General features: G+C 40.7%; 2 protein-coding genes and 3 non-coding genes across 6 annotated transcripts; all 5 read left to right on the top strand.

The window, feature by feature from the left end:
* Nucleotides 1-868: 868 nt before the first annotated feature.
* Nucleotides 869-5,007, top strand: LOC110526391 (glycine cleavage system H protein, mitochondrial). 2 transcript variants are annotated; one of them, XM_021607338.2, is made up of 5 exons: nucleotides 869-1,267; nucleotides 2,831-2,910; nucleotides 3,284-3,347; nucleotides 3,456-3,587; nucleotides 3,908-5,007. In XM_021607338.2, exons 1-5 carry the CDS (start codon nucleotides 1,117-1,119, stop codon nucleotides 4,003-4,005), a joined length of 525 nt encoding a protein of 174 aa, XP_021463013.1. In that variant the 5' UTR covers nucleotides 869-1,116; the 3' UTR covers nucleotides 4,006-5,007. The 2 variants fall into 2 exon arrangements, with proteins under 2 accessions (XP_021463013.1, XP_036836647.1); XM_036980752.1 differs by lacking the exon at nucleotides 869-1,267 and adding an exon at nucleotides 1,627-1,693.
* A 1,058-nt stretch (nucleotides 5,008-6,065) lies between these two features.
* LOC110526390 (60S ribosomal protein L13) lies at nucleotides 6,066-10,425 on the top strand. The gene is made up of 6 exons (XM_036980751.1): nucleotides 6,066-6,162; nucleotides 6,653-6,770; nucleotides 8,205-8,346; nucleotides 8,813-8,986; nucleotides 9,731-9,787; nucleotides 10,216-10,425. Exons 2-6 carry the CDS (start codon nucleotides 6,667-6,669, stop codon nucleotides 10,372-10,374), a joined length of 636 nt encoding a protein of 211 aa, XP_036836646.1. The 5' UTR covers nucleotides 6,066-6,162; nucleotides 6,653-6,666; the 3' UTR covers nucleotides 10,375-10,425.
* On the top strand, nucleotides 8,507-8,583 carry LOC118965117. The gene has a single exon (XR_005052448.1). It is a non-coding gene; the product is annotated as a small nucleolar RNA MBII-202 (small nucleolar RNA).
* LOC118965114 lies at nucleotides 9,225-9,308 on the top strand. Its single transcript, XR_005052446.1, has one exon. It is a non-coding gene; the product is annotated as a small nucleolar RNA MBII-202 (small nucleolar RNA).
* On the top strand, nucleotides 9,973-10,057 carry LOC118965116. Its single transcript, XR_005052447.1, has one exon. It is a non-coding gene; the product is annotated as a small nucleolar RNA MBII-202 (small nucleolar RNA).

A 10,425-nucleotide genomic window follows, 5' to 3' on the forward strand; every position in this document is an offset into this window, starting at 1 on the left:
TCAGCCGAATCTGTGCGAAACATTTCTTAAAACTGAAGCGAACGAAACGGGTAGGGACGCACCGCAATTTGTCCAATTGAAACAGTTTGGCAGAATGACCACCTATTCTGTTACAAAATGTTTTGTCTGTCTTTTCATTTTTCCAAATGGGAAACATTTAGCAACAAACTAGAGTTTCTATTGCACAAATTCAGGTAGAGCAATCCATTTAATTCTGCATCTGTGTTTCTTAAACGGTAAACTGTTTCTGTTGCAAGACATAATGAATACACCCCTGGTGACTGAACTCTTGACAACCAATGTGCACCCCACCTATATGGATCCCCTAAGAAAGGATTGTGGGATGACCTGTGTACAACACCGTTGGTTCAAGGAGGAAGAGCACAAGGTGAGTTAATTTCCAGTGAATGAAGTCGTTACTTTCTAGTCATGCTGCAAAGCACTGTAGGACCCTAGTGTTAAGTCTACCAAGAAAACAATTTGTTTAATGAAAGCAACACTAGGTTCTAGGAACTGTTGCCCAATCTCAGAAGTTGTGTACTACAGTACAACGGATACAATAGAAACATTGAGAGTTAGGGCTGTAATATTCATGAAGGAAAAACTAGTTAGTCATAACCCAGTTTCTACAACCTACCAAGCATAATGAGAATGGTCCCGTTCACCTGTTCAGACGTTGCATGAATCAACCAATGGTTGTGTGCCACGTCATCGATTGACTGATTGTTCTAACATATGTGGTGAGATGATAGTTAAAATACATATCCAGGTGGTGTAAAATATGGCATGCTTCGGCAACGCCTGGGCAGAGGAACGCGCCCAAACCTTCTGGTTAGTTCCACAATGCCATAAAGATGCAGAGTAGACTTTAGACTGAAGAAGATCTAACACTACCAACTATGCGAAAAAGCCATTAGTATCCTAAATATTATGTTGTGCATCTGTTACGCCTTGGGAGTATCCATATAAGGAAAAACCTTATTGGCAAATACGGTTCAACTTTCACAAAGTCCTGCTGAAAAGCCGCTTCTATTTCATGTCGAGAGCGCGCAAAGGGTGATGGTGCGCGTTCCACTCAGTCAATTGCATGTGTAATCATTTCGGCCGACACTGAAGATGGCGATGAGAGTAGCGTTCCGGTGCCTTACTGCAAACTTTTCCCCAGTACTGATTCAGCGTTCACGACCTGTACAGATATCCGCAAATCGGCTCTTATGGAAGGCCAACCCCGCACAGTCACTGAGCACCGCCTCACGACTGTCCACAGGTAACAATTTGTTACAACGTTGCCCAAATTGGCGCACTCGGTGTTGCATGCTACATTTATTAACATCACAATTGATGTACGGGTCTGTGGCTACACATTCCAGTCACAGAGGGGATAATCGCACACTGTTTTGGTCAATCCCCCACGGTACATTTTTACACGTCAGTGAGAGTGTGAACTGCGATTTTTATATTTTTGTGGTCAGCATGTCCAGGTTTGTAAACAGTTTAGGACGCATTCCCTGCTACGATAAAGTTTGGGCGATGGGTCAAATAAAAAGTAGCCAAATGTTGGCCGTTACGTGGTCTAAAAGTAAACTATTCTCTCGTTATTCCCAGACAGAAATCAAGGTATTTTGTTTTTATGGAGTTCCAATGTACTTTTGTGATTCCCTGACCAGCCTGTCGAACAACGGTCCCGCGTTAGGTTGGTTTAACCGTAACATTTTTTATTATATGGTCGCTTTCCTTAAACTGCAATCTGGGATGTCCCCAAAAGAAGCCAGGTCGATTAAAGTTTATTTTCTTAGACGACACTGTAAAACGCGGTCTTAAAAAAACATTAGGGCTTGTTAAGCACTCAAGACACCCACTGTCTCGTGCCCCAGTGTAATGGACAATTACATAGAGCAAATCACGCACGAGTTTGGACGTAGGCAAGTCTAATGCTGGTCGGGAGGAACATATTTGAGCATACATCTATATTTAGCATATTTAACACATTTGTAGTCTGCAAATAAATGCATGGTGTAATTTGTGGGTGGTGGTTTAGTCTAGAAATTATATTGAAGATCTCCATTAAGGTAAGGCTCTCTTGTCTTTCAGACAAACCAGCCATGCCTCAGCATCTTTCACAGTTCACAATCTGGTTCAAACCTGTATTTTTCTGCATGATCTGATGCTAGCATTGGAAACTGTTGAGGCATTTAATTCCTCCCCAGCGTATTGGGGAAAATTGACAGCGGTTGACATAAACCACGTTTTAATGTTTCTTGCTTGAACTGTGGATTACATATTTGTACAAAAAATATATAAAATATGACTAGTTAATTTAATAGAATGAACAGCCCACATAGCAGATTAGAGGAAGGATGTTTAAATGTGTTGGCTCCCTCCCACCACTCATACTGTGTACAACTATACTACAATGTACAGTAATAGCTAGAGAATGCTGGTACATTGTATGAGCAATTGACATCACAATGGTGATAGTAATACAATTCACATCTTGTTTGACATTACAGGGCTGAATGTGGGGCAGTGCATGAATGGTATCTTTTGCCACCTTCCAGTATTTTAAATTAAGTTTGCTGTTTTGCGCAGTACTTTTTGGCTCTGGCCCATAGTACATTAGTGTCCTTTGGACAGTTAGGAGTTTGGAAACCCTAAATTAATGGTGGTGTACTCCTAGAACACAGAAAAACTAAAATGTCAAGTTTTGGAGATTATGGCCATGTCAACTGTCAGTGTAGTGTACTAATACATTATTAGTTTGAACATTAGTCTGTGCTGTTTTTCTATGCACATGCATCCCATTATCTGATGTGAATGTCTATTTTTACAGCCCTGAAATTCACAGACAAGCACGAGTGGGTACGAGTAGAGGGAGGAATTGGCACAGTTGGCATCAGCAAATTTGCTCAGGTAAGCAGTTTGGTTGATATTTTTATCAATGATTTAGTCTGCTGCTGTTTCCAAATTACTTATCTGACATTTATTGGTCTACATAATGCCTGTATTGTCTTGAGATATTTATTTTGGAACTTTTTACTTTGTCCTGCAATACAAAGACATATACCAGAATGACAATTTTACATATGTATGACTATTATGCCTGGCTTAAAAATTGAGGCTCAATCTGATATTTGTGCAAGAACTTGAAGTTTACCACAACTTACATTGGCCTTATTTTATGCTTTCCCAGAATTTCCTCAACGTGTACTTCAAATATGAATATTTTGTGTTGCAAATTCTGTGTAGCTGCTAAAATGTTAGAATTTGTGTCCCTCCATTGTAGGAAGCATTAGGTGATGTGGTATATTGTGGACTCCCTGAGGTGGGGCAAAAACTTGAACAAATGGGTGAGATTTTTCCAGGTTTAAGTTTCCTCCCACAAGTAAATGAGTCTTGTGACCACGAGCTTTGTTGCCAATAAGGAGGGTCATGCATGTCCTTTGCTTGTGTTTCAGAGGAGTTTGGTGCTTTGGAAAGTGTGAAGGCGGCTAGTGAGCTGTACTCTCCGCTGACTGGAGAGGTAACTGAAATCAACACAGAGCTGGCAGTCAACCCTGGACTAGTGAATAAATCCTGCTACGAAGTGGGTGAGTATCTTATGCAAGAACAAGTGACAAGACAAATCAGTTGATAATTTAGCAGACACTCTTATCCAGAGTGACTTACAGGAGAAAATTAGGGTTGTTTTGCTCAAGGGCACATCAACAGATCTTCACCTATTCCGCTTTGGTTTTCGAACCAGCGACCATTCGATTACTGGGCCAATGCTCTTAACTGCTATGGTACTTGCCACCTTATGTGAATTATTATATATATATATTTTTTTGGGGTGAATACTCATTCAACACACTTATTAACCCCCCCGTCCTGACAATTTTTCTGATGGTTGTTCTCCTTTGACTTCCAGGCTGGCTAATTAAGATGACTATTGACAACCCTGCAGAACTTGATGGCCTCATGGACGATTGCTCCTATGAGAAATTTATCAAATCACTTGATGAGTAGACTGCTCGACTCTCCATGTTCTTTTTTTAAAATGTTATTTTTAATGATGATTACAGGTCTTTCACACTAATCCTATCTGGACTGGCTGTAAAATCTCAGCTAAAAATATTATATAAAGTAGCCATATTTATTTTGACTGTAATTGTTTAATCACCAAGATAACCTAAATTATAATTAAAAATGCTCACCTAGGTGCTTTAGCTGATTAAACCACAAGACAACCTGAAGGGTTTGTTCCCATGTCCTGTTGGCACAATGATAAATCCTGTTGGCACAAAAATAAGAGTTGATTACTTCATGTGCTTGGTTTGAACTGAAAAAAATGCAGAGAAGTGGCAACAGGTTGGAAAGTGATCGGAAATGAGAAGTCAGATACAATAAATACAATCCATTGTTTTTTCATTATGGCTTTTCTATTCCATCTGATGGGAAGGATGGAATACAGTACTATTCACTTGCTTTACATAAACCACCTTAAGTCATTATCTAAGTCTAAACTTAATTTGATGTCTGGCAATGCAAGACTAGTCAAAACAAAACCTTGGCTGGTAGCCTGGCACTTCCAAAGACTCCCACACTTGTAGATTGACATTTTTCAGCAAGATCACCTTCTTTAGAACAAAAGACTACAGCACAAATTAAGCAAGAATCAAATCTATTTGTGATATTTTCCTATTTTGAGGTAACATCTGACATCAGGAATATGTGGATAATATTGCATTTGTTGTGTTGTTTGTACACACTGCCTGTGATTGTTGACATGGCTCACTAATATCTACTGCTATACATATCATTCTTAGTATATGTTTTTGGTGTAGGCCTATATATGCATAGATTGCATTTGGATTATTCGTTGTGTTATTTGGGTTACCTGGATTTGTTCTGACATTCATATATTGTTTTTGATTATTTGTGTACTTGTTTGGCATTGTTAGGAGCTAGGAACCCAAGCATTTTGCTGCACCTGCTGTTTGTGACCAATAAAATTTGATTTGATATGCTGCTGCTGTATTTTCCAACCCAAGTGATTCAAGCTAATGGTAACTGAAAGTTACACAAGTGATATTAACGCAATATATCTGCACAGTATCGTCATTGATTTATTAACACATAATCAGCCCAGTCAGTTAATTGAACAGTAGTTTACATTGTAAAGGGGATATTTCACATACTGTGAAGGGTGTGTGTGGACCTATTCCTAGAAATTACCCTGCTTTAAACTAGACCTTTTGTTCTGATGCCTAACTGGTGAAAACCCAGAGAGAGAGAAGCACTTGTCATTGCTACATTGAAGCTTGGCACACCTTGACCTTTGCCCTTAGATTAAGATCGAGATGAGGTGCAAGGGGGGATTGATCAATGATTAATGGCAAAAGTGGGCACAGGATCAGTGCAGCAGAGAAATTGAGCATATATTTGACTTTGTTTTATTTTTATTTAACCTTTAACTATGAATGAGGCTTTACTACTTTTACATGAGAATACAATTTGGCTGTCGGACAGAAAATATCCTTCCGGGATGGTCCTCTCTTGAGACAATGAGCAAAGTGATGGTGTTGCTGTTTGTGTGCACTTTAAAAAGACTGCGCATATGATTTCAAGAACGTATTAGGGTTAAATATTTGGATGGACAACACTCCTATAATGAAAACATGTCATTCATAATGATCATTACAACAATGAGAATGGAAAATTGGGCGATACGCAGGGAAATTGGCTATCTGAAACAGGCCCGTAAGTGAAATGTGTGTAACTTTATTGTGCGACTGCAGTGACCCCTTGTGGTGTACCTACATATAAATCTTGATTTGGGTGGAGGACCATTAGATACAGAACAAATAATCTGTCATGCATGCATACTGGTTGTTTCAATATGTGTTGTATTGGGACTTGAATAGGATAAACAAAGCACGTTATTACTCAGCATTATGCCAAAACAAGAAGATTTGGTTTACTAACAAAAAAACGTACAAAAAGCTAATTCGATCTGAATGCATTCTGAACAAGATATATTTTTTAACTCAAACTCTTCACACGTGGATATTAGTACATCCGGTTGACACTACATTGCGTCTACCATTGGCTGCCATCTATATATCCCACAATGCACAATTTTAGGACTTCCTTTTTCCTTTCGGCCATTTTCCGCCCCAGACGGTATGTTGAAATAAGCTCACTATTTTTCAGACGAAATCGCTCTTCATCCTCAAATATATCGAAGTTGATGTGACTTTTATGTGTTTGTTGCGAACGTTTATGATGTTGTCGTTAAGAATATATTACTATTGACGAGTTTGTTGAGCTAAAGGCTAAGATAAATGCGACCCAGATAGGTTCAGTTGTCAACCTATCTGGGTTGTAGACGCATGTATGTCTATGTTGTCAGTGACTTTACAAGTGTTTCATTGTCACCACCCATTGTCGACAATGAACTCCAATGATTACGGAGCCATTATCACAGTAAAATATACGTCTGTTTGTGTTGGAATTCATTGTTGCACCCCAGCTTGCCTTGACGTGATGGCTAACATTTAGTCTATTAAGCACTTCGTCAGCCATTTTTTTTCCTCTGCTGGATGGGTTGATCTTATTGCTAAATGTGATTACCTTCTACGCCTACATGTGTTAATGTCAACTTCTGTTTCAGGGAAGTAGGCAACCATGGCACCCAGCCGGAATGGCATGCTTTTGAACCCACACTTCCACAAAGACTGGCAGACGAGGGTGCGCACCTGGTTCAACCAGCCCGCAAGGAAGACTCGCAGGTAGGCCTTGATTAGTGACTTTGGTTAAGTAAAGTATAATGGTTGGATAAATGTTAACTTTTGGTTGAACTGTCTTACGTTTCAAACGTCTACTGTATGCAAACCTACCAGCTATTAACTAGCATGGTTATGTGACATACCGAGTTTGTTAGGTAGCAGTGTGGATTGAATGATGCTATGGTGTAATTTTGTTGTGTAGCTGTGTATGAAGGTGATGATCATTCAAATATAACTTTCTATATAAACTCAGCAACAAAAAGAAACATCCCTTTTCAGGACCCTGTCTTTTAAGATAATTTGTAAAAATCCAAATAACTTCACAGATCTTCACTTTAAAGGGTTTAAACACTGTTTCCAATGCTTGTTCAATTAACCATAATTAATGAACATGCATCTGTGGAACGGATGACACTAACAGCTTACAGATGGTAGGCAATTAAGGTCAGTTATGAAAACTCAGATCACTAAAGAGGCCTTTCTACTGACTACGAAAACACCAAGAAAGATGCTCAGGGTCCCTGCTCATCTGCTTCAAACGTGCATGAGGACTGCAGATGTGGCCGGGGCAATAAATTGCAATGTCCGTACTGTGAGACGCCTAAGACAGCGCTATAGGGAGACAGGACGGACAGCTGATTGTCCTCGCAGTGGCAGACCACGTGTAGCAACACCTGCACAGGATCGGTACATCTGAATATCACACCTGCGGGACAGGTACAGGATGGCAACAACTGCCCGAGTTACACCAGGAATGCACAATCCCTCCATCAGTGTTCAGACTGTCCGCAATAGGCTGGACTGAGGGCTTGTATGCCTGTTGTAAGGCAGGTCCTCACCAGAAATCACCGGCAACAACGTCACCTATAGGCACAAACCAACTGTCGCTGGACCAGACAGGACTGGCAAACAGTGCTCTTCACTGACGAGTCGGGGTTTTGTCTCACCGTGGGTGATGGTCGGATTCGAGTTTATCGTCGAATGAATGAACGTTACACCGAGGCCTGTACTCTGGAGCGGGATCGAGGTGGAGGGTCCATCTTGGTCTGGGGCGGTGTCACAGCATCATCGGCCTGAGCTTGTCATTGCAGGCAAAATCAATGCTGTGCATTACAGGGAAGACATCCTCCCTCATGTGGTACCCTTCCTGCAGGCTCATCCTGACATGACCCTCCAGCATGACAATGCCACCAGCCATACTGCTCATTCTGTGCGTGATCTGTGTTCTGTCATGGCCAGTGACGAGCCCGGATCTCAACCCCCCCCCCACACTATTCAATTTCTGTTAATCATGTGTGTGGAACTTGTTCAATTTGTCTGAATCTTATATTCCTACAAATATTTACATATTTTGAGTTTGCTGAAAATAAACACTTGACAGTGAGGATGTTTTCTTTTTTTTTTGCTGAGTTTATGAACAGACTCCTCATTTTTCAGGCGAAAGGCCCGTCAAATCAAGGCTCGTCGTATTGCTCCACGCCCTGTGGCTGGTCCCCTCAGGCCTCAAGTCAGGTGTCCCACCATCAGGTATCACACCAAGGTGCGTGCCGGACGTGGCTTCACCCTGGAGGAGCTCAAGGTAAGAGGGAAATTAATAGTACATTTACCTTTCAAATAATAACCTCCAGTTTTATGCAGTGTTAGTTCATTGTAAGACTGAACAGCCTGAAAGACAGGTTTGAGTTTTTATTGAATATATTTTAGCTTGCAGACTACTAGAACCTTTTACAGCAATCAAGTGATGACATCTCCGGAATCTCTGTACCTCCTTGATGATTCCATTTGAACCTATATGCTGATGTCTGCTTGTTTTAATGTGTGCTGTGCATATAAAAAAACAAACTCAAAAGCTGGTCAATTGAGTAATAACTTTGGACTCAAGACAGTTAACTAATTTGTTTGACAGGCTTTTTGTCTGAATGTAACAATCTACTTGTATTGAATTATGTGCAAGCCTTCACACTGCTAAAAGTCCAGGCATGGCTAGCAACTAAATGGCCGACAGTTCTTAAATATTTGGTTCTTGCATGTGCTTTGTATTCTAGGCTGCCGGTATCCACAAGAAGACAGCCCGCACCATTGGCATCTCGGTTGACTCCCGCCGTCGCAACAGATCTTCGGAGTCCCTGCAGGCCAATGTACAGCGCCTGAAAGAGTACCGCTCCAAGCTCATCCTCTTCCCCAGGAAGGCCTCCGCACCAAAGAAGGGAGACAGCACTGTAAGTGTCAGTCATAGAACATTGGGTTGGGTGTTTATAAACATGGGCACTCATAACCATATTGTTTAAATGATTGCTTAATTTGAAGGTCAGATGATACATATTTGCAGTGTGAAGACTTCAGCAGTCATGGATAACATTCCCTGTTAAAAGTGATTCTAGAATATTAGCTCATAACTGGGGTAATTGCAATTGTGATGAAAGCTGGATCGTGTGCAGCACTGGACCTGCAGTCAAGTGATGACAAATTCTCCGGAATCTCTGTACTACCTTGATGATTACATTTGAACCTATTATCTGATGACTGCCGGGTTCGTGTGTCCAGTGGCCATTCTGTAGTTTCTGAAACAAACCATTAGAAAGTTTTGAAGTTAAGATGTGGAAATTGGTTTTCAAGCAGGTCTGAAGGTTTTGAAATGTGTTTACTGCTTTTTGTGCAGAGTAACATTGATCTGCAGGGGCAGGATATTAACCAGACTTTTGTGCTATAGATAATACTGTCTTAGACGTGTTGGAATGTCATTTAAAATATTGTTTACACATAACAGAGCTGCATGGTTATCTGGACTACAACTTATGTGACTACTTTATGTGCTCCGATTTAGATTCAGTTGGTGTGCAATTAAATGTTTGAGGACTCTTCTCTTCACCCCAGTTGCGTTTTAGATTGACTGTACTGTCTTGCATGTGCACATGGTAGATGTTACTTTTCCTGAATGTATTAAAACTTTTCCCTTTCTCCAGGAGGAGGAAATCAAGATGGCCACGCAGCTCTCTGGCGCTGTCATGCCTATCAAGAATGTACGTATCACACATTCATATCTCTTGATTCACCCTCCAAATTAAGTTAATGTTCTTTATAATGCACTGAACACTGATTAGGGTTATTGTCTGTAAATGGGAAGACCAGGTCATACTTGAAATATTAGGATATTTCTTGAGTATATGTATTGGACAGATATGTTAGAGCTCTTTCAGCAGTCAAGTGATGACAAATTCTCCGGAATCTCTGTATTGCCTTGATGATTCTCTTTGAACCTATTATCTGATGACTGCCAGATTGTGCTGGGCCTTAACTTACAGAAGTGGACACACAAATAATTAAGGCATTGAGTAATGGCATGGGACTCTGCTAATCCATTGTATTTGACTGAAATGCCCCTCTACTCTTGATGAGTATATCTTTACATCAACATTGTTGTTAATTGGCTCTTCTCCCTCTGCTGCAGGTGCACAAGAAGGAGAAGGCCAGGGTGATTTCTGAGGATGAGAAGAACTTCAAGGCTTTCGCCAGCCTGCGTATGGCTCGTGCCAATGCTCGTCTCTTCGGCATCCGTGCCAAGAGGGCAAAGGAGGCGGAAGCGGAGAGTATTGACAAGAAGAAATAAACCGCTAGTTTCTATGGAACTTTCCAAAATAAAAGAACGTGTACAATTTTA

This window comes from Oncorhynchus mykiss, chromosome 6, assembly GCF_013265735.2.
Source record: "Oncorhynchus mykiss isolate Arlee chromosome 6, USDA_OmykA_1.1, whole genome shotgun sequence".
In the NCBI taxonomy this organism is placed as follows: domain Eukaryota; kingdom Metazoa; phylum Chordata; class Actinopteri; order Salmoniformes; family Salmonidae; genus Oncorhynchus; species Oncorhynchus mykiss.

Bases quoted from the DNA above. Each gene is read 5' to 3' on its own strand.
- LOC110526390 (XM_036980751.1), top strand. From the start codon at position 6,667: ATGGCACCCAGCCGGAATGGCATGCTTTTGAACCCACACTTCCACAAA. The intron at 8,987-9,730 runs GTAAGTGTCAGT...CCCTTTCTCCAG, and splicing joins CAAAGAAGGGAGACAGCACT to GAGGAGGAAATCAAGATGGC. The intron at 9,788-10,215 runs GTACGTATCACA...CCTCTGCTGCAG, and splicing joins CTGTCATGCCTATCAAGAAT to GTGCACAAGAAGGAGAAGGC.
- LOC110526391 (XM_021607338.2), top strand. From the start codon at position 1,117: ATGGCGATGAGAGTAGCGTTCCGGTGCCTTACTGCAAACTTTTCCCCA. The intron at 3,348-3,455 runs GTGAGATTTTTC...CTTGTGTTTCAG, and splicing joins GCAAAAACTTGAACAAATGG to AGGAGTTTGGTGCTTTGGAA. The intron at 3,588-3,907 runs GTGAGTATCTTA...TTTGACTTCCAG, and splicing joins TAAATCCTGCTACGAAGTGG to GCTGGCTAATTAAGATGACT.